The sequence below is a fragment of the Cebus imitator genome, unplaced genomic scaffold (assembly GCF_001604975.1).
Source record: "Cebus imitator isolate Cc_AM_T3 unplaced genomic scaffold, Cebus_imitator-1.0 Scaffold144, whole genome shotgun sequence".
Taxonomy (NCBI): Eukaryota; Metazoa; Chordata; class Mammalia; order Primates; family Cebidae; genus Cebus; species Cebus imitator.
This window is the reverse complement of record NW_016107459.1, coordinates 2,128,241-2,152,007: the sequence shown is the minus strand read 5'-3', so window position 1 is coordinate 2,152,007 and position 23,767 is coordinate 2,128,241. Positions and strand designations below refer to the sequence as shown.

The window sequence follows — 23,767 nt, the reverse complement described above, 5'->3', positions numbered from 1 at the left end:
CAGTGAACACCATCCTTACAAGAAAACCAACAATGAGTTTCAAGGGCTGCTTCTATCAGTGTCCCTCAGTGAAGTAGATAAGCATAATGCGTATGAGTTCTGGCTTGATCCAGGGATAGATTTTGGTCTGTTTAGGGAAATGGTGGCACGCCCTTTGGAGTGGCTTTCATAAATACTATTTTTGCACAATTGAGCTTTTGATAGCAAGTGAGTTAGATAGTCCCTGTCAGGTACCTAGAGTGCGAATATTTCAAGTTGCCAGTTATGTGTGAAGGCCTGTGCTTTAAAAGGCAGCTGAGCCTAGGGTGGGATTATCATCCTGAGGGACCAGACAAAAGAGATGTCCATTACTAGAAAGCATCTCCTATTCCCACAGAGGTGGATGGAGACAGATTCTTTTCAAGGAGTTTTGAGCCTGCTCTAGGTAACAGACAATGATAGTTTCACAAAGACTTAAACCCACTCTAAGCAACCCAAAATACAGCATTGTGTGAAAGAAATTAAATGATTTGTGTTTGAAACCGAGCTTTACATCCTCAGACAAGTGTGTTAATATCAGCGGATTTCAGTTTCATCTTCTGGAAAGAGGTAATAGACATACACTAACAAACTTACAGGTGTACCATGAGCAGGTAATGCAATGGTTTACGTGAAAGTTTTGTAAATTATGCACTCTTGATTAGAAGTTCTCCTCACTGATACTGACAAAGGATGAGAAAATATTTCTGACAGGAAACTGACATTTCTCTCTTTGGGCTTTGTCCTAGAGGACTCAGCACCCATCCAGCATTTACTGGAATATTATTTTTGTTGGACTTAGGAAAACATTTAAAATTTTAATCATTGTTCTTTGCTGATTTTCTACCTAATTGCCGCTTCTGCAGCTCATTTTTGCTCTATGTTCATTTTCATATCACTTGCAATCAATATTTACAAATTGTTTGCTTGAATTGCTTAGAAAACATGTGAGACATAGTGAAGCTCTTCTCTGCAAAAACATGAATCCAAGATACTTATTTTCTGCTCTTTTCTATGTATTTTAATATCTTCCTTTGTGTAAATGAAGGAAATGTGTTACACACTCTGACCTTAGTTTTCACATAGTTAAATCTTATCCTGCCTAACTCCTTCCATATATGCTCAGATATTTCCAATTTCAATGCTACTTCTCTCATCTTGAAAGCCTATAAGAGAATCTTACCATTATTTCTTTGTTTTTCATTCCCTGTTATGAATTCCACTTTACCACTTCCCTATTCATTACATTCTTGCACCTCACTGGGTTAATAAATTCTTTTGACACCTACTGCCCCTCCTTCCTATGCTATCCCTCTTCCAAGAATGGTGCCCATCAATATTGCATGCCAGGGGTGTACTTGGAGAGTACAGGTCTGACAGCTCCCCAGCCCAGCAGGCAGTCTTCGCCCTTCTGTTCCAAGTCAGTGATGAGAAGAACCCCTCCTCCTTCCTGCCTTAAGCACCGGCTGCTAACACCAGACTGAGAGATAGATGTTTCCAATCCCCAACTGTATTGCAAAGACCACTTGAAATAGATTCCACTGTAGTCTCCTTCTTTAAAAGTTTAATGTTCACTTCTCAAGGTACGCTTGTAACTAGAAGGTAAGATTAGTGCTCAGAAAAATGCAATCATTGTTTTTTCCGCCTCCAGGATAGGAAAAATAGAATTAAGCAATAATAAAGTCACTGCTTAAGGCAGATAGTATAGTATTAATTACGACACAATGAAAGCAGAACTTGACTTGTGTTTAAGAGAATGAATTTCAGACTGAAAGAAGGACAAGCTGGGTTAAGAGAAAATGAAAACGAAGGTGGTAATGGGGATAGAAAAGAGGTCTCAATTTGCTTCCAATAACCTTACAGTTCCAAATTTAAGTACATTCCCAAGAACCTAGATAACTTTAGATTTAATGGAGGAAAGGGTATTATTACTCAAAGAGAACGTAAATGCTATTAAAAGACTAAAAGTAGGTGAAAGTTGTGTTGGTTTTCTAAACAGGAAAAAAGAAAAGCCATAGGTTGCTGAGATCCTAGTACAGTTTTAGAATAAGAGAGGAAGCAGTGACAGCCAAGAGTTATTAAGGGAAACATATGCCAAATTTTAATTGCATTCTTAGAACTAATAGTCAACTGTGAAAGCTCTAAGATTTAAACTTGCTTGTGAGCTACCAAGTTAGCCGCCACAGTTTTATGCATGCTGATAGAAGACACAAGATTTGTGGATCAAAGACAACAGACAGCTTATTACCCACAGCGATAGGGCTATACAGAGTACCATTGTCGTTGTGCCAATTTTGTGAGTCCCCTTTTAGAAATGGTAATCTAAAAAGATTCAGATGAAATCTACATACTCAATTGTTGCATTCCAGAAAAGGACCTGTGAGCTTAGGGAACCTGAGTCTTTTATAATTAGGAGTACACATATTTGCCATTTGCTCCAGAAGTAAACATTGTCTTTATTTTTCAAGGTGACTGCTATACAAACATCCATGCATAAACATGAGAAATTCATGGATAATTGTCTTCCAACAATATTAAAAATAATAACAACTGCTACCATTCATTGACTGTTCAACAAGGATAACCCATAGATGTAAGCAAACTTCTAGCATATGGAATAAATAAAATGTAAGCCATAGATAAAGACTAGAGAAAAACAAATTTCAAGTGACTATTGCAATAGAAATTTGATCTGTCCCTTGTCATATGCATGTGAATTAGATCAAAAGATGTGAAGTGGACAATGTCCATTTTAATGGGTTTACATTTGGTGGAACTATATAGCTCAAAGTATTGACGTCATATTGGAAAGAGATTTCAAATGGGGTCCTTGAAAATATTGAAATTTCCAACTCTTGTGTTGCAAAGTTATCAGTGGTTAGAATGAGAACATAAATGGTAAGCATATCAGGGTTAGGGAGGAGAAAAGACTGGAAGACATAGGCAATGTTTGGAGGAAAGATACAGCATTAAGAAATAGATGACACCAAATTTACCCTGAAACTATTAAGTTCAAATGAAAAACTAAATATAAATTTTTGTGCCTATGTTTAAAAGCCATCATTACAATCATGAAACTAGACTTAGCCTAAGAACCACGTCCTTAGACTTAGCCTAAGAGCCTTTCATGTTAGGAATATGTAGAGTGGTTAGCTTTAACAAATTTCTTAACTTCCTTGGAACTTCATTGCTTCATTTTATAAAGGAAATGCTTAACCATACTATCTCCATCTTCCCATGTAACTGGAGCCTGCTAAATAATATTTATAAGTAATTCCTTGATTGAGAATAATCAACGGAACAATTTTGTGAGGCATGAATATACACACAGATTGCAAATCAAAACACTCCCTCATACTGTCTGAGTGATGAGTTCAGTTCAGGATGCCACCGTTTTAACAAGAACCATGAAAACAATGACAAGTGTCCATATGAAAACGAAGATAGAAACCTAACGAGAGATCTGGAAGCCATGCTATTCCAGCTGAGGTTGGAAAAATTGAGGTTGTTTGTTCTGTAATAAAAAAGACTGTAGAGACATCATAACGATCTCCAAATACAGAAACAATGTAGCCTCAAAAGCAAGTCAAGGATACGAACAGAGAAATTTCAGGAAGTCAGATTGGGCTCATTCTAAATAAGAATTTTTGTAAATTTGAGTTGATGGTAAATGAGGTAACCTTTTAGCAGCAGTGGACTGCAGTTTTGGATGTGAGTATAGCACTAACTATCCTTCTGCCATATTGTAGAGAGGTTTTGGATAGAAGGTGCTTCCCAGTGACTGCCACAGGTTCTTCAAAAATTCTGAGAGTCCATGATTTCGAAAGCTATGCTATTCTGATTGAGTAGCTTGAATATTGTCGTTGAGAAGGCATTCATTTTCATCTTAGCACTAATGGGCACTTATTCGTTAGACTCTGAGCAATCTACTCAACACCTTTGGAACTACATCTTCACAAATTTACTGATAGGTTGGGTTAGTTTATCCATTTGCTTGTTGATTACAGTCTTGTTAGGGAAAAGATTTAAGGTAATTTTTATATATAAAAATAAAGAATCTGTATTTTTGAGGTTCTTTCTGTCCAGATTCTCTGAGTATGAACTGTACAAGTAAAGAGATCTCATTTTAAGTTGCTGTATAAATACAGTTCTATATTCTTTCTAGTCATATTTGACAGAATGAATCTGCTGTACTAGCCTAAATTATTCCTGAAAGTCATTTGGACTAAGTTTAGCTCTAGAGTGTCCTCATTCTGAAATGATTTTTTAAAAGTATTTTTCAAGTCAGGTCCTGAAAACACAAAAGTATTTAAAACCCTGTGAGACCAGTGGCAAGAATTATCAGAAAACCTGGTTATGTAACTTCATAGGGACTCTGTTCATTCTCATTCCATCTTGAAAGTGTCTGTACATAGATTCAGAGGAAGCTACCACAAGAAGACCTGTGTCGGAGAAAAGGGGATCAAAGAGATGCTGGCAAATTTATTGTTATCATAAAGACTTCAAGTCCTGCAAGATCAAGGTCTTGTTATAAAGAGCACTTAATTCTGCATCACCTATTTCCTCTCCCCAACGCCCACTCCCCAGAAAACAAAAAGAATTCCAAGAGAAAACTACTTGACCTGTTTGCATAACAACTGTAGCTCTCAGAACCCAAGTGCGTAGTTCATAAATACAATGGAAATGTCACTGATGCCTTTCTCTGCTCTCCTTCCAGGCCTCCCATGGATGACTCTCAGACACTCTTGACCCCTGTGGTGAGCTGTGGGCCCCCAGGAGCCCTGCTCACCCGCCCCATCGTCCTCACTATGCATCACTGCGCGGACCCCAATACCGAGGACTGGAAGATACTGCTCAAGAACCAGGCAGCACAGGGACAGTGGGAGGTGAGCTGCTGTGGGGATAAAGATGCTGTGCAAGAATAATCCGTGCAGATAAGCAGAAGCAGTTATGGCAGGCCTTTTATTTTTAAAGCAGAACAGTGGAATTTTAGCTCACCCTCAAAATGAGAGACAGGCAGACTAGTTCCTGAGTGTTAGTTATGTCTACTGATTGATAGGCACACAGAAAATGATGGTCACTTATTAGATAACTCATAGGATAAGTGCACATAAGAGTCTTAGCCATGTGCCTTTTGGAATATCAATTATATATATGTATATATATAATGTGTATGTGTATATGTATACTTCATACATATATACATATATGGGATAGCTCACGCCTGTAATCCCAGCACTTTGGGAGGCCAAGGCAGGGGGATCCTGAGGTCAGGAGTTTGAGATCAGCCTGGCCAACATTGTGAAACCCCATCTCTACTAAAAATAGAGAAATTAGCCGGGTGCTGTGGCATGCACCTGTAATCCCAGCTACTTGGGAGACTGAGGCAGGAGAATCATTTGAACCCAGGAGGCAGAGGTTGCATTGAGCTGAGATCGTGCCACTGCACTCCAGCCTGGGTGATAGAGTGAGATTCCATCTCAAATGTATACATATAAATTTGCAGGTACAGAAACGTTGCAACTGGGTCAGAAAATGTTAGGCACTTACTTGAAGATACATACCTGGGATATAGTTCTTGTGAACTTAACCTTGGGAACAGAAAAGGTGTGTCTCCAAAGCTCCACTAGAATTAAAACGATCCGTGGCATTCTGGCTCTCTGCAGCTGTTGCCATCATAACTTCTTAAGGACGATGCTTTAAACAAGTCCAGTTCATTATATTAGAACCCTCCACTTTGCACCTCTATTTCAGTAATATGTTTAAACAAAAATATTCAATAATTTTAATACTATACATTAATACTTGTATAAAATGTAAAACATAAAATAGGAAGTTTTCATATGCAAAACGTATATACTTTGTGATTACCTATGATAATTTTTTAGGAAAAGTATTTTTTAGAAAAGACGCACATGAAGATTCCAGTTCCTAATATTTGAAGGAAATACAGTATTAGATCTAGAAGAGCAGCAGAGAAAACCTGGGATTAACCGGGATTTCCTTTCTATGGGCATGTTCTACTCTTGGCCATATCAGGGGATCGCTCTTTGCCGAAGTGTACACAATTAATAAATAAACATACTCGATCTTGAGTTATGACCAGACTTATCCAGATCTAACTTTAATTCTATTTAACCTTTAAATGATTCATCTGGAAGACATCCAGTCTTAATCCGACGTGATCCTAAATTGTTTGCATGATTCTCTTCCTACCACCCTATCCATTTCTGAGTTTAAGTGGTAACAGTAACAACAGTAACGATAAACTGAGCCAATGAGGAAAGAAGAGGGCAGTCCTCATGAAAGCCCCCTTGTACTCGTGCGTGACTGGGACGTGGACATCATTACTCTTCGGCCAAGTCTTCCAGGAAGGTTTCCGTACCATGTCACCACTAGGTGATACCAGAGGCTTTCCTTTGTCCTGGAGAAAGCGACTGTTTTCCAGGTGTCCTTTTATGCCTACAATAAACCTGGAGGTTCTGAACTTCTTTCTCTCTTTTCCTTTTTAGGAGCTTCCTCTGGAGGTCTAGGTTCAGTAGAAGAAATTATTTCACTGATGCTATTAAAACACGGCTCTGTTATAGCTCAGATGATGTTGCAAGGCCCAACTAATAAATAATAACCTAGGTGGTGATCTCTTTCATATCTTTGCATAGCCCTCTGAACTAAATTTATAACAAAGTGTTCATTCACTATTTCTGCAAATAGTTGTTGGACACTCACCCTGAGCCAGGCCACTGGAATACAGTGGGAATCAAAGTTGACATGAGTCCTGCCCCTACAGAAAGACTGACTCCATGTCTGACAGTACAGAGACTGACTCATGATCATGTGTGTATTTCTTCTGTCTGAGATCTTCTTTTAAATTTGAGTTAATTAAAAGTTGGAAGATTGCACATTAAAATCTGAACTTCCAGTGTGTCTTGGAACATGCGAGGCTTTGCCCATGCTTGGCCTGCTTTCTTGCAGAGCAGCCAGGGGCTGAAGCGCAGTGGAGGCTGAGCTCTTTAGACAGACGTGCGCTCTGTTTCTCCACAGTCTCCATCATTCCTCCCTGACTGTGGCCCTGCCTGCTTCACATGCCTCTGTCACCTGGTTGCCCCAGGATGCAATTGGAATCGCAGCCCTTGGTTTTGGGGTCCCATACTTGGTCTTTCAGATTATATGTTCTGTGACCTGAACTATATAGATGAATCAAAACCTGGCTAAATTAGCCACTAATTTTTTAAATAAAAATCATCACATCCATTTATTTTTATTTCTTGCTAAATGTTTTCAATGTCTAAAAGAGTAGACTATTGAATGACACATGAAAAGTAACACAGAAATGTATCTTATGTGTCATGGAATTTGTCATGTCTTGCTTTTCTTAGAATCTGACAACCAAGATGACTTAGGAAAAGCAGTGTATTTCTTTAGGAAGAAAATGTCAGGTGAGTTTTGAAAGAGCATAGTAGAATTGCATATTAATGTATTATTGCACAGTTCCTTAATTTATCTAATTCTTTTCACATGTACAGATTTTTAGGGAAAATATAGATTCTTAGAAGATCAAAAACTGCAAACTGAAGGATATCTAAATAAAGAATATTCTCAGTGTAAAGACAATGGTATAAAGAGACACAGTGATGAAGAACTTAAGTAGACAGAGCATAAAACATGAGAGAGAAAAAAGACCAAGAAAGGAATAGGTCCTGCACTACCCACTGTCATTCACCACCATCCCTGGTGGCCCGTGTGTGTTCTGGGTGGCTTAGCTCTGACCCTTCCCTCTTGTCTCCCAGGATGTGGTGGTGGTTGGAGAAGAAAACTTCACTACCCCTTGCTACATTCAGCTGGATGCAGAGGCCTGTCACATCCTCACAGAGAACCTCAGCACCTACGCCCTGGTCGGGCATTCCACCACCAAAGCGGCTGCAAAGCGCCTGAAGCTGGCCATCTTCGGGCCCCTGTGCTGCTCCTCCCTGGAGTACAGCATCCGCGTCTACTGTCTGGATGACACCCAGGACGCCCTGAAGGTAAGTGCCTCCCACCTGGCCTGCCCTCTTCACCTTCACCTGGAAGCCAAGGTTTTGCCTGGCTGTGCGCACCTGGAGACGTGGCTGAGTGTGGGTACCCAAGTGCGCAGACATGTGTTTGGCCCCAAAGGATGCAGTTTAAAAGGATAGACATTTCTCTGAGGCCATGCTGATACATGAGCTATTTATTCAGATTCCTCCCAAGGGCTACTTTGTTTACCTTCCTTGATTTCTGTTAATGAAAAATTTAGAAGAATTTGGCAACGGGACCCGTGGATGGTAAATAATCTCCTTCCATGTTTATCTCAGCTGCGTTCTTCCTATAAAAGGAATTGGCATAATTGCTCACACTGTATGCTCCTCTGGTGTGCTGCTTCATTTACATGCTTTCCCGTTCTTTTTATGAGGGCTGTGAGGGAGCGGGTTAGCATTTGACAACAGGCTGCTGCTTTGCAGAATAAATGAGCTTAATTCCTGGTGTGATTATTGCCATTCATTTTATCCCATTCGAAGCTTTAGGGGATATACTTAGTGCCTTTGAGGAAGTTATGATCTAGAAGGAGGAATAAAAGAAGCATGTCGAGGTTGAGGAGGTAATCAGAGGGTGGGAAAGGCCGCAGTTGCAAAGTGCTATATGGGAGCTCAGTGGACGGAGGCATCATCACTTTGAGGAAATCTGAAAAGGGGCTAACGTTTGATGCCTGGCCCTAATGGAAGATTAGGTTTTGATCAGCAATAGTGGTGAGGGAAAAACACAAGATTTCTAGTTGGAGGGAACAGCGTGAATAAACACAGAAGCAAACAATAGATAAAGACTTTGTACAAGCATATTGCTTCTGGTAAGCCTGGAATAATAGGTAGGAATTTCGTCTGGATAGACCTTCATGGCCAGAGAGAGGAGCTGAGATTCAGTTATTGAGTTAATGGAGATTGGAGAGGTGTAAACAGGAGAAAGACATGGTTGAAAATATGTGTTAGAAATATCAGCCTGACTTCAGTGAGAAGGTGAGTCAAAGCAGGAAGGGACGTGTGATGGAGCTGGGATGATGACGGAGGAGTGAGATGAAGAGAACAAGGCTAAAAGGTTCTGTTCAAGTGGCCTTTAGAGAATCCCGTGATGAACGCTGAATGGGTGGGGCAGAAGGTCAAGTTTCTGCCTCTACGTCAGAGTAGCAAACTCAGGGGCAGGAGGCCTCGGGGTATAGAGATGGTGCCTGTCTTGACAGTTCAGGCAGCTCTGACAAAGTGCCACAGACTGTGCGGCTTAAACAACAGATGTTCACTTCCCACAGTTCCAACCCAAACTTCCATGTGGAGGCTGAAAATCTGAGGTCACGGTGCCAGCATGGGTGGGCTCTGGTGAGGAACCCTCTTTTGGGTGGCAGACTGCTGACGTTTTCCTGTGCCCTCACATGGTGGAGAGATGGAGAGAGCTCTCAGGGATCTCCTTTACAAGGTCACTAATCCCATTCCTAAGGGCACCACCCTTATGACCTTGTCACCTCCCAAAGGCCTCACCTTCTCATACTATCACACTGGGGATTAGGATTACCATATACGAATCTGGGGGGACACAGACGACAGTCCGTAACAGTGCCTTTTCTTTTGGAATACTGAATTAGAGGTATGAACTAGGCATCTATAAAAGATGCCCAAGACACAGTTAGAAATATATATGTGGTTCTCTGAACAGAGAACAGATTTTTGAAATGGAAATCCAAGAACCAACTACATTATGTGGATAATTGTTATCCACATTGGTCAGGGAGAATATCAAGAGAGAGAGGTAGAAGATAATCATAAAAAAAATCTACGGCCAGGCGCGGTGGCTCACGCCTATAATCCTAGCACTTTGGGAGGCTGAGGCAGATAGATCACGAGGTCAAGAGATCAAGACCATCCTGGTCAACATGGTGAAACCCCATCTCTACTAAAAATATAAAAATTACCTGGGCATGGTGGCTCATGCCTGTGGTCCCAGCTACTTGGGAGGCCGAGGCAGGAGGATTGCTTGAACCCAGGAGGCAGAGGTTGCAGTGAGCTAAGATCGTACCATTGCACTCCAGCCAGGGTAACAAGAATGAAACTCCATCTCAAAAAAAAATAATCATCATCATCTACATGACTGAGAGCTTCTATGTGTAAGGCAAAATTCTAAATACTTTATATTCATTTAATCTTCATTTTATCTGTAAGACACCATTATCTCCACTTTATAGGTGTATAAATCCAAGGCACAGAAAGTTTAAGTAAGTTTCTCTAGCTCACACAGCTATTAAGTGGAGACAGCAGGCTTCATGCCCAGGCCGCTGGCCACAGCCTGGCTGCTCGGCCCCTAAGCAATGTTGCTGAAAGAGCTGTATCCTAGAGACAGGGGACCAAGGAAAGCCCTAGCATTGCAAGGGAGGAGGAAGGGCAGCCAGCAAAGGAAGTAAAGAAGGATGAGCAGCCAGAGAGGAATAGAAATGGAAGAAAAATAAGGAAGCGAAGGAAAGAAAGTTTTTCTGAATATCAGGGTATTTCCATCTGGAGCTTCCGTTCAGAGACTAGTGCCTGGTTATGAACACTGAGTGTTACAGGATAGGTCCCCTAGGAAGTGGCTCCGCAGGAAAAGGCTGTAGAGGGTGCGAGTGGAAGTGGGAAGGTGAGCCAGGGGCCTCTTGCCATCATCTGTTCCCTGTGGTGGATTTAACCAGCATGGTCTTGGGACAGGGATGTGATCTCCTGGGCCAGTGCATATAATTTTGATAGTTGAGCCTGTAGGATTTTCTGATTTTGAATAAAAGTTCTGAACACACAGCTCTAATGTAAAGCTTAAGGTTATTTTTTATATATTCCTTGCAAATGTGATACATGCAAAGCACTGTCAGGATAGGAACCAGGCTAGGCTTAAATTAGGGGAAAAGGTATCTGTAGGGGAGCCACAGGGTCTGATTAAGGCAAATCTTTTCAACAGTTTCAAGAAAAGTCATCGCAAAAGCATGCCATAGACGACCTACGTCATATTTGAAATGTTTGATATATATATATTTATATTCACACACATAGTTCTCTCCTCAGGTACCTTGTCTTCCCAACAAACACACCCAAATACATGCAAAATAGAATATTTCCTAAAAGTAATTCTGATTTCAGTAATCAGTGAACACAGATGCAAATGGTCAATAGTGAGAGAGAGTGATGAACAGGATTAAGCAGCGAAAACAACTCAAGAGCGGTTTGTATCATGGTCAGTGCTTTCTAAATAGACATTTATAAATTCCCAGCATCTGGGGATCTAGCACTTAGCCTGAAACAAACATGAATAATGGATGAGGCTTTCTTGCACCTCATGGCCTTTTAATAATGCAGAAATACCAAAATCCTAGTTCTAGGTGGATGGTCTCTCCAACATACCGAAGAGACAATTATTTCAGTCACGCCACTCTTCCTCACACCCACGCTTGAATTGGAAACTTGGGGCTGATTAGCTCAAAAAGCCCTTTATTACCAAAATCCTGCCTTCTTGGCACCCTGCCTGTGAATGTTCCCACCATGCTCTCCCATCTCACTGCTTCTCTAACTGCTGCTGCCCAGGAATACTTCCTCCTGCAATGCCCCCCCCCCCAAAGGCCTCCTCCTCCTTCAGGCCTGCCCCACTCCTGACTCACATTCATGTTCTTCCAAAATCAGAAATTCTCACACACAGAGGAAGCAGGTGGGAGTTTTATAAAGACTCACTCCAGGGTCTTGCCTCACTGGTTCTGATGTAATTGCTCTAGGTATTAAAAAACAAACAAACAAAAAAAAACGCTCCCTTGTGCCGCCAGAGTTAAGAGCTATTATCCTAAACACTTTCCCAAATGTTTTTGGAGCTTTGATTCTACTAAGAACAAACTTTCCTACAGCCTCCCATCATTCCCTCCCCGAGTCCTCCACCTGCTCTCATTAAATGCCAGTGGATCTTCCGGTAACACCTCACAATGCCTCCAATGAAGACTGTACTCCCTAACTAACCCCAAAGCCAAGAGGAAATGTGCCAGCAATTCTCATACCCATGACACTTTCTGGGGCACCTCTTTACTGCCCAGGCTGGATGGTTCTGCCACTGCTCATGCCTACTCCCATTCCTTTGCACAGACCTCTGCGGATTCCACCCTAGCAGTACTTGCATTGTGGCAAGTACTTTCCATCCATTCCCATCATTCTCGCAAATTCAGCGTCACAACTTAAATCACAGTCTCTCTGCCCAAACATATTCTAGTAGCCTTCATATCATCTCACACTATCCATTGGTACCGATGCGCTGCAGATTTCATCTTTACCAGCAATGGCTCCACTGCCAAGATCTTTTTTTTTTTTTTTTTTTTTTTTGAGAAAGAAAAAGAATAAAAAAAAAAGAAAAAGAATAAAGGAAAGGAAGAAAGAGGAAGAGGAAGAGGGAGAGAGAACAGTGGTATTGCTTTATTGCCCGGGCTAGAATGCAGTCTAAAACTGGGTATGCCTGTAATTGTGTTTAATAATAGAGACATAAAAAAAATGAAGGAAGAAAATAATTAACAAGCAGCCAACCAATATTTCATTTAAACCTGTAAATACATGTAATGTAGTACTGATAAGAGTGTATATTTTGTGTATTTAAAGTGGAGAGTTCTATGAATATTAATTAAGTCTACTTGTTCCGGATCTGAGTTCAAGTCCTGAATATCGATGTTAACTTTCTGTCTCATTGATCTGTAAGTCTCCCACTATTATTGTGTGGGAGTCCAAGTCTCTTTATAAGTCTTATATATCTGGGTATTTCTGTATTGGGTGCGTATATATTTAGGATCTTTAGCTCTTCTTGTTACATTGATCCTTTTATCTTTATGTAGTATCCTTCTTTGCTTCTTTTGATCTTTGTTGCTTTGAAATCTATTTTATCAGCAAAAATTGCAACTCCTGCTTTCTATTTATTTATTTTTGCTCTCCATTTGGTTGGCAAATTTTTCTCCATCCCTTTGTTTTGAGTCTTTGTGTATCCTTGCATGTGAGATGGATCTGGATGTAGCATACCAATGGGTCTTGGCTTTTCTTGCCTGTCTGTGTCTTTGGATTGGGGGATTTAGTTGATTTACATTTAGAATTAATAACAATATATGTGTGTTTGATACTGTCATTTAATGTTAGCTGGCTGTTTTGCCCATTAGTTGATGCAATTTCTTAATTATGTTGATGTTCTTTATATTTTGGTATTTTTTAGAAAGGCTGATACTGGTTGTTCCTTTCTATTTGTAGTGGTTCTTTCAGAAGCTCTTGTAAAGCAGGCCTGGTGGTGATGAAATCTCTAAGTGCTTGCTTGTTCACAAAAGATTTTATTTTTCCTTCGCTTATGAAGCTTAGTTTGGCTGGATGTAAAATTCTGGGTTGAAAGTTCTTTTCTTTAAGGATGTTGAATATTGGCCCCCACTCTCTTCTGTCTTGTAGGGTTTCTACTGAGAGATCTGCTGTGAGTCTGATAGGCTTCCCTTTGTGGGTAACCTGATCTTTCTCTCTGGCTGCCCTCAGTATTTTCTCTTTCATTTCAACCCTGGTGAATCTGGCGATTATGTGCCTTGAGGTTGATCTTCTTGAGGAATATTTTTGTGGTGTTGTCTGTATTTCCTGGAGTTGAATATTGTCCTGCCTTTCTAGGTTGGGAGAGTTTTCCTGAATAATATCCTGAAGCGTATTTTACAGCTTGGATTGATTCTCTTCATGACATTCAGGTACACCTATCAAACGTAGATTAGGTCTTTTCACATAGTCCCATATTTCTTGGAGACTTTGCTCGTTCTTTTTTATCCTTTTTTCTCTAATCTTGTCTTTTTGTTTTATTTCATGAAGTTGGTCTTCGACCTCTGATATCTTTTCTTCTGCTTGATCAATTCTGCTATTAAAACTTGTGCATAGTTTGTGAAGTTCTCGTGTTGTATTTTTCAGCTCCATTAATTCACTTATATTCCTCTCTAAATTGTGTGTTATTGTTAACATTTCGTTAAACCTTTTTGCAAAGTTCTTAGTTTCTTTGCATTGGGTTAGAACAAGTTCTTTTAATTCCCAGAAGCTTCTTATCATCCACTTTTTAAAGCCTGCTTCTGCTAATGGAACACAGTCTTTCTCCATCAGGCCTTGTTCTGTTGCTGCTGAGGAACTGTGATCCCCTGTAGAGGGAGAGGCGTTCTGATTTTGGATATTCTCAGCCTTTTTAGGTTGGTTTCTTCCCTTCATTATAAATTTATCCATCTGTGGTATTTATAATTACCGTCTTTATAGTTGGGTTTCTGAATGGACGTCCAACTTGTTGATTCCCGGCGCTAGAATCTGAGCAACCCACTGCGCCGGCCAAAACAGCGGCTTTAAGATTGACGGTGCTTTTCTGACTCTACACCAAGAACCGCCACTCCAAGGCAGCAGCAAAGCCGCCTCGCCGGCCTCAACAGTCGCGCTGGCGACACGTGGGGCTCCTCCGCTGGGAATCTCCTGGTGCGTAAGCAACAAAAATTGATCTGAATGTGTGGTGTCCTCTCGTTCTCTGCACTTTCAGTGGGAGCTGCAATCCCGAGCTGCTAGTGCTCAGCCATCTTGGACCTCTCTCCTCTCTCTCCACTGCCAAGATCTCCACCTTTCAAGCTCCCACTTTCTGACCACAATCATCTAACCTTCCATTTCTCTCTCCCTTTGGAAGAGGAAACTATTTTTTATTCTTAAGGAGAGGCTCCCTCGCTGCGCACAGTGGCTCTCACCTGTAATCCCAGGACTTTGGGAGGCCGAAGCGGGTGGATGACCTGAGGTCAGGAGCTCGAGACCAGCCTGGCCAACATGGCAAAAACCCATCTCTACTAAAAATGCAAAAATTACCTGGGTGTGATGGCACGCCCCTGTAATCCCAGCTACTCAAGAGACTGAGGTGGAAGAATTGCTTGAACCCAGAGGGTGGAGGCTGCAGTGAGCAGAAATTGCACCACTGCACTCCAGCCTGGGTGGGAGAGTGAGACTCCATCTCAAAAAAAAAAAAAAAATTAATAAGGAGAGGCTCCCTCAACCTGCTGCAGTTTCCTAATCCACAAACCCTCCTCTGCTCTTACTCCTATCTGTATCAACTAGCTTCTACCCTGAAATCTCTCTTCATTTTGAGCTGCTGCAGGATTTTCTAATTTCTATAACCAAAGAGACCCTCCACTGAACAAGCCCACTGCTTCTACTTCCAGGCTGTTGTGTTGCTGTGAAAAGTCAGACATTTCTGATTGGGTCTATCATACTCTTAAGACACCTGGTCTGAGGGATGCCTCCCCTGCTTCTCCATAATCCTTTCATTTATCTCTTCTTGACTTACCGATTCCCATGGCAGTCTCCAAGTCTCCTCTGCTCTCAGGAAGCCCCTGGCTGTTTTAAAGCCCCCTTTGTGCCTAGCAGTGACCTAACCACTGAATGAAAGCTCCCTCGGCTGCCATCCTCTACCCTCCGAACCTTTTACTTCACCACCTTCTCACTTCCTCTGATTCTGATGAAAAGGATCTCTGCTTCCTTGCTGGTACTTCAATCCAATCCTGACCACCTCCATCTTCAGCATAGCAAATGATGCCTGAGGCTGCATTTACCAGGATTTGATAGTTTCTTATAGTAACTGCTATGTGCTGGGAATTCTTCACAAATTGCAGAAAAATCCACAAAAATGCTGGACTGTGGCAGAAATGGAGGCGCAGTGGACAGCTTATTCTCCAGGAGTCACTCCGGGAAGACTATTGCAAACAGACTGCCCCAATGTCTAGGGCTGTGTATTTCAAGAATATTAATTATCACTACTATATGTGGTTATATTATCCATGTGGCTAGATAATACGTCTATTTATAGTATATGTAAATATATATAATTTATATTAATATATAATTATATAACATGATTATATATGTCATATATAATTATATAACATATGATATATGATATATAATTATATATGCCATATATATGATATATATAATTATATATGATATACGATAAGATATATAATGATGTGTTATATATAATTATATATCATATATGATGATGTCATATATATTTAAGTTTTTGCAAATGAAAATACCTTTTTTATATATCATACATATCACAATTATATATGTTAAATAAAAATGATGTTTTCCTTTCATTATTTGCAAAGACTTAAATCCTAGTATAAATAGACCAGTGATTAGCAGAGAGCAAGGTTATATTTGGAGTAAGTTGATATATCATATTTATACGATATATCATTTTATACTACATAAATATATATACTTGAACATATACTATCCATGTGAATGGAAAATACAGTCAGTCTTAAGCTACCGTGATACATTTTTCTTCTTCTTACCCACTTCTTTGAGCTTGTCAGTTTTGTAACAATTTTCTAGAGTTTTGTTAAGCTTTGGGGCAAAAATGGTCACCTGAAACTTAAAAGCTGCATTTAAGTATTTGAAAGCACTGAGACAGAATTCAGAGGTTGGCAGTGCCTGGCAGAGCAGAAGTCAAGGCTGATGGGTGACCATGGAGTTACTTTGTACCTTTCAGGAGGGCTTTTTCCTGTGCGTGTGCTTGAATGACCACTGGGAACAACGCTCAAGTCTTGTTCACATGAAAGGATAAGGATGCTAAGAATTGTGAGAATCGTTTGCAATCAATTCAAACAGAGAGGTCAAGTCTATTGAAAAGGTTGAGTTTGGTGTAACAGAGCTTCTCATTTTCCCCATCTTCAGGTGATTAAAGTAATGAAAAAGGTGTTTTCCTTTCATTATTTGCGAAGACTTAAATCCTAGTATAAATAGACCAGCAATTAACAGAGAGCAAGGTTATATTTGGAGTAAGTTTAAAAACACCTAGGGAGAAACACGTCTATGTGGAAATAAGTCATTTCCGTTCCAATAGCCAAAGGTACAACACATGAGAGGCTCTTTTTATAATAAAGGGTTTTATACTAACTCTGAGATTCAGAACCTAAAAGAGGAGTTATTTGCATACATTATGGGCAGTGTATGATATTTATTGAATTTCTGACAAATGCATATGTGATACAAACCAAATAATGTGTAGTAACATAATCTGGCTTTTTCTTTTCTTTTTTTTTTTTTTTTTTAATGGACTGATTGGGCATGGAGAAGATCTTTCTTGGATAAATTTCATGTGCCCTAATCCTAACTGTAATAGAGTGACTCTGCGAAAGAGTATATTAAGTGAAAAGAGAAGAATGAAGGAAACACTGGAAGGTAAAGAGAGGGAAAGTAGGTTGGCGGAAGTCTAGTTGAGAATTATGTGGTGCTCACATTCCTGGGCCATAGTCAGGGACAGTCATACGTGTCCGGTTACAGACAGAGAAGGCAGTTACATTTGTATCCTGCAGCCTGTGGCCTTCCTCACTGCTGTCCTCCTGGTGTTTCCTCCATAGCAAGCTGTGACCTTACTGAACTCTGATCACCTCACACCTGCTTCCTCTCGGTCTCCTAAGGCTGGTCTTCTCTAGAATTATCCCCATTATCCATACCTATTCTCATAGTTCCCACAAACAACCTCAAAAGTAGCCTCACCTGTATACTTTCAGGATCCCGGTCTCTGGAGTTAAACTAATATCTTCACAATTGCAACACATGTGTTAGAGACCAACAACAAAACATGTGTTAAAGGTTCCCAGTGCATCACTGCTGCTGTGTGTATGGGAAGGAGCGTGGTATAGCAAGAAAGCTCCAGTTGGGCTGGCTGCCGTGACTGACTCTGCCACTCATCAGCTTGGTGGCCCTGGTCATGAATCTGACCTCTTAGGACAGTAATTTGGTCTGAATCAAGGACTCTTTGAAGTTCTAAGGAAATCAAAGTTGTTCAGTCTCCTGGCACAAAACAGACACCAGACACTCTTCACCATGCCTAGGTGGGCATTTAGACTACAGTAGTGTTTTGAAGATAATGGCTTCAGGAAGATATTAAATCTAACTGGAATCTAACTGTGGGTGAGTTGCAGGTTTGGTAGCAGTCTGGTTGGTCAGACATTTAGTCAAAGGGATGTTTTGGTGCCTCTAAATTTACCCCATCTTTATCATCTTATAAAATCTGGCCCTGGGTCTATCATATGTCTTAGAAATGACTTGCCATGTTGAAATTACTTTTTGAGAGAGAGAGAAAAGAAAGAAAATAGAAGTTGTGGTATGCAAAATACCCCCCACCCCGCCCATGGATGTCTACACGTTAATAGTCAGAATATGTGAGTATTTTACCTTACGTGGCAAAAGGATCTTTGCAGATATGATCGTGTGATTTGGGGAGATTATCCTGGACCATCTCTGTGAGTCCAGTCTAATTACATGGTTTTGAAGGTGGAACTTTTTCCAGCTATGATCAGAAAGGGAGATGACCATGGTAAAAGGCTCAGAGAAATCTGTCATTGTTGGATTTGAAGATAGGGGAAGGGGACCATGAGCCAAAGAATGTGAGAAACCCCTGGAAGGTGGAGAAAACCAAGTGCAGATTCTCCTCTTGGGTTCTGGAAAGGGGGGCAGCCCACTCACACACCTTGATTTTAACTCAACGAGACGTCTGTTAGACTCCCACCCCCAGAACTGTACGATAATCAGTTTGCATTATTTTAAGTCACTATGTTAGTGATGGTTTCTTATGGCAACAATAGGAAACTGATACAGAAGTGGCCGGGCATGCTAGCTCATGCCTGTAATCCCAGCACTTTGGGAGGCGGGTGGATCAAGAGGTCAAGAAATTGAGACTGTCCTCGCCAGCATGGTGAAGCCCTGTCTTTAATAAAATAGGGGAAAAAATTAGCTGGGTGTGATGGTGCATGCCTGTAGTCCCAACTACTCAGGAGGCTGAGGCAGGGAAATCGCTTGAACCCAGGAAGTGAAGGTTGCAGTGAGCCAAGATTATGCCACTGTACTCCAACCTGGTGACAGAGCAAGTCTCTGTCAAAACAAAAAAAAAAAAAAAAAAGAAAAGAAAACTAATACAGAAGTTTAAAAATAATGTGTTAACAGGTGAAAAGAAATACAAGATGACTTCACAAGTCCTAGAAAAACCTAAAAAGCCCTATTCCTAATGCATGGATGTGAGAGAATGATTTCCCTAAGAGCATGTCCGGGGTAGACAAGTGACATGCTGCTCGCCTGAGTGCCACCCCTTGGCATTTGGCTTTAAAAGTGTCACAAACTGCCCTGACTGTGCAGGCTGGAAGTGGCAGCTCAGATTAAGCCTCCGCGGCCACAGCAGCTGTGGAAACAGCAGGAAGAGCCCTAGAAATGGAGCGCCTTGATGGGGAGATCTTTGCACATGGGCACCAGGGTCCAGCCTTGTTATTATTAGAGAAGAAGTAAGGCAGACAAACTCCAGGGGAGAGCAGAGCACCCTGGCGTGAACACAGGAAGGGAAAGGAGCAAAGCCAGGCTGGGCGCCAGGGAGGGCAACCCGAGCAGGTGGAAGAGGCTGGGCTGACAGTCAGATGTTCTCCACTGCCCGGCTCAGCAGCCTGAGGCCCGCAAGCCACCGGAGAGGAGGAGACAGCACGTGGGGGGCTGAGAGCAGTGTTGCCGAAAAGCTGGCAGGAAACAGGAGAGAAGGATGGCCACTCCTTTTGGCCTCTGCCTTGGTGGAGTACAGGCCCCCACAGCTGTGACAGAGACAGCAGTGACAGCCACCATAGCAAAGAGACAGATTTCTCATCCTCAAATGACAAGGGCAGGTTTTCGACACAGGATTAAAGAATGAACAGAAGAAAGGCAGATCCCATGAAATCTGATGGCAGATGTGGCTTTTTTAAAGCACCAGCCAGGACAGTCATTGAGGGCTGGCCTTTTGAGGTTTCATATGTGTGACATGCTGCACATTTGCTGGTATGTTCTTTGTGTCTGTGTCCCAGAATCAAGGTGAAGGTGGGGCACTGCCGCAGTACAACTCAGCCTCCTGTGCTGGCTTCAGTGCAGACAGCAATTCTGTCTCCAGCAGCCAGATAGCTGAACCAGACCAAAAAACAGCCAGAGTGAGAGGCTGGCTGCTGCTCCGCTTCCTGCCTTCTGTGCGGTCCTCACTGTGTAGGGATCTTAGTGGCCTTCCCTCAGTAGCTACCTCCACCTGCTCATGTCCCTGGTGCTGATGCCAGGCTTCATGGCAGAGTAAATCCAGCCAACCCATGGTTCTGTGTTTCTCTCAAAAATGAAGACTGCATGGAGAAATAACATCCAGAAACAATGTAAAGAAAGAAGCTAGACAGAGTGAAACACAGCCTGCATTTCAACACCTTCCATCCTTCCCTTCATGTAAGATTTCAGTGGGTTATATGAGACTCAACTTTAATCATTTCTTTCGTCCTTTCTCTAGCCTGTACAGTTTCTGAAAAGGGAAAGAAAAGAATGACAGAAAAGCAGGAAACTAAACAAGAGAGAGGCAGAGAGGGAGAGAAAGAAGCTATGGGCTAGATAATCCACAAATAGGAATAATCACCCCTTGAAAAACTGAAAGCCATAACAAATGCCTTGAGGAAGAAGGTGGTGTCATTGGGAAATTGAAGTAAGAGGGACAAGTTGTTATGCAGGGCAAGGGTGTGCAGAGAAGGAGGTGAACAGGGGCGGGGGGTGAGCAGAGGAGGAGGGGAGCAGGGGAGGAGGGTGTGCAGGGGAGGAGGGTGAGTGGAGGAGGGTGTGCAGCAGAAGAGGGTGATTGGAGGAGGGTGTGCAGGGGAGGAGGGTGTTCAGGGGAGGAGGGCGAGCAGGGGAGGAGGGTGTGCAGGGGAAGAGGGTGAGTGGAGGAGGGTGTGCAAGGGAGGAGGGTATTCAGGGGGAGAGGGTGTGCAGGGGAGGAGGGTGTTCAGGGGAGGAGGGTGTGCAGGGGAGGAGGGTGTTCAGGGGAGGAGGGTGTGCAGGGGAGGAGGGTGTCCAGGGGAGGAGGGTGAGCAGGGGAGGAGGGTGATCAGGGGAGGCGGGTGATCAGGGGAGGTGGGTGAGCGGGGGAGGTGGGTGAGCGGGGGAGGTGGGTGAGCAGGGGAGGAGGTGGGTGCACAGGGGAAGAAGGTGAGCAGCGGAAGAAGGGGGTGCACAGGGGAGGAGGGTGAGCAGGGGAGAAACGTGAGCGGGGAGGAGGGTGAGTGCAGGGGAGGAGGGTGAGCTGGGGAAGAGAGTGAGTGCAGGGGAGGAGGGTGAGCAGGGGAGGAGGGGGTTGCACAAGGGAGGGGGGTGAGCAGATGAGGAAGTGAACACAGGAAGAGTCTGAGCAGAGGAGGTGAGCATGGCAGGAGGGTAAGCAGGGGAGGAAGGTGAATAGAGGAGGTGGTGAACACGTACTGGGGTTGGTGGGGAGGGCGAGCAGAGCATGTGGGCAACAAAGCCAGGGCCAGGAGCTCTAGCCCAGTAGACCTGCTGTGGGGCCCTAGTACCTCATAATTCTTGGCATAAAGTCACCACTTTGCAGGGCTCTGTAACCCAGCTTCAGCCCGGACCCTGGGGGCAGAGTTGTCATACTTGTATAGATGTACTTCAAAGCATTCAAGTATATGCCACTCTGTTGCTTGGGGGCTCCCAGTGAGCAATAGCTGTGAGCCTGATACTTAAGGGAAATTTGCCCAGGCATGGAAGGAACAGGCGGAGAGAAAATAAGAGAAGCGGATGAGGCACAGATGCAATCTAACTCAGATCCATCTAACTCGCGTGCAATCTAATGCGGACATAATGCAGAGTGAGAAACTCGGGGGCTGGACAGACCAGAGTGGAGGAGTGGCTTGGCTTGCAGATGCGTCCTCCCTCCTGCCTCTCTGTCAGGCCTTAATGAGGGGAGATCCTGTCATTTAAGAGCCTGGGAGCATTCTGGGTACAGGCCAGAGGTGCCTCCTTTGTGCACACAAGCCTTTAAAACAGCCTGGATTTATTGTGGCTCTTAAGTGGCCCGGGCTAATGGCTTGGCATGGATAATGTCTTGGTTTAATTGGTTATTGTGAAAGCTGCTTGTTTCTACTGTGGAATCTCTTGTTCCAGCCTTTGGAGCAATCCCTCACAGCCTTCCTGAATCAATACAGCCCTCACTCAGGGCCAGCCAGACTGCTTTGGAGGCAGTGCCCACAGCGGGGAAAGAGACCCTCCCACAGGATTGCTCAGATCCCCAGCAGACACTGGGCTCTGAGGCAGTAGCCTGCTTCTGGTGACTCTGATGGTTCACATGTGTAGTCCGTGGGCTAGAGACACTTTTATTGATGACCTACTCTTGAGGGTGTTTTTGCAAGGAAAAGTTAAAGGGGTGCAGATAGAACTGCACAAGGGAAGCTGGATGCAGTGGCTCATGCCTGTAATACCAGCACTTAGGTGGGAAGCTGAAGTGGGAAGTTTGCTTGAGTTCAGGAGTTCAAGGACAACCTTAGTAACATAGCAAGACCTTGTCCCGACAAAAAGTTTTAAAAGTAGCCAGGTGCAGTGGCATGAGCCAGTAGTCCCAGGTACTAGGGAGGCTGAGGTAGGAGGATTGCTTGAGCACAGAGGTTGAGGCTGCAGTGAGCTATGATCATGCCACTGCACTCCAGCCTGGGCAACAGAGCAACAAAGAAGGTCTCTAAAAAATTTTTTGAAACAAACAACTGTAAAAGGAAGTCAGAAACTGTCTCCCTTCTCACAGAAGCAAAAAAAAAGCTCATCAAAGCAACAGGTGGATTCATGCAGAGCCAGACCAGGCCACTGAGGCAGTAGAAAGGACAGCTTCTGCAAAGGAAAGCGACATTCAGGTTTCCAGGAACAAAGAGGCCAGAGGATCCTCATCCTTAACTAAATAGCATTTCTTTCCAGGCTCACAATATTTCTCTTAAGTCTTCCTAAAGCTTTTGACCTTAAATATATTTTGTTCTTATTCTTTTTTAAGGTATGTGACATATCCTAAACTTTGTGATTGGAAAGCAGCCTGTCTGGAAGTGGTTTTAGAGCCGGGCACACTGTTGTGGTTATGCGTTGACAGGTCACCCCCCCCAACCCCGGTGGACCATCAGCCCCTGAGCAGTTTACGGCAGTGATGGGGACTTACTTCTCTGTGTGCCCCAGACCTGACGTGGTTCCTGGCAGCCTAACATGTCTCATTGATGTTGAATGAATGCTCCCAGGAAGAAGGAGCAGAGGAAAACACTGAACTGTAAAGCCATATCTTAATTTGTGTATCTGCTATTTTTCTGTCCGCTTATATATCTGTATCATATAAATAACCAAACTGAGATCACATGCAAAGAATTTAGAAAATCAAGTAGTGTGAAGTACAAGTTGCAGAATATTTTTAAGTGGAATCTGCTGGAGTAAATCTCAAATTATAACACTTAAAACGGCAACAACATAAGACAAAGCCTGATGAGCCTTTCAGGCAGGCTTGCTTCTTCTATTATCTCACACAGAACTCTATTTGAGATTTGCCATATGCGACAAGTCGGCTCCTGAGCCTGTGTGGTTTTAGATTATACTTGTTTCCAGAGTTGGAATGATTGATTGAGATCTCTTTAATTCACACCTTGGTGGTGGTTCTGTCCTTTTTTCTATTATGCTTTCCTATGTCATGAACATCTTTAGTGCAGTGATGCCAGTTGGCATGTTGTGGGAAAGAATGTTAAGTTTCAGTGTGGAAGGTGACTGAATCCCTGGCTGATGGGCTGAATTCTTCCCCAGGGACCAGTGGAAGGACGAGCTGCCTGAGCTAGCCGTCTCCAATACGGAGTTCACACACCCCAGGCCCAATGAACCAAAGGGACAAA

The 23,767-nt window shown here is 42.7% G+C and overlaps 1 protein-coding gene across 2 annotated transcripts in view; it reads left to right on the top strand.

Annotated features, from left to right (window-relative positions):
- The window catches only part of UNC5C (unc-5 netrin receptor C), a 381,554-nt gene that overhangs the window by 341,145 nt on the left and 16,642 nt on the right, over positions 1-23,767 (top strand). For both annotated transcript variants that reach the window (XM_017542439.2, XM_017542437.2), the window contains 2 exons: positions 4,736-4,904; positions 7,806-8,039. In XM_017542439.2, coding sequence (XP_017397928.1) covers positions 4,736-4,904; positions 7,806-8,039 — 403 coding nt within the window. The remainder of the gene's footprint in view (positions 1-4,735; positions 4,905-7,805; positions 8,040-23,767) is intronic.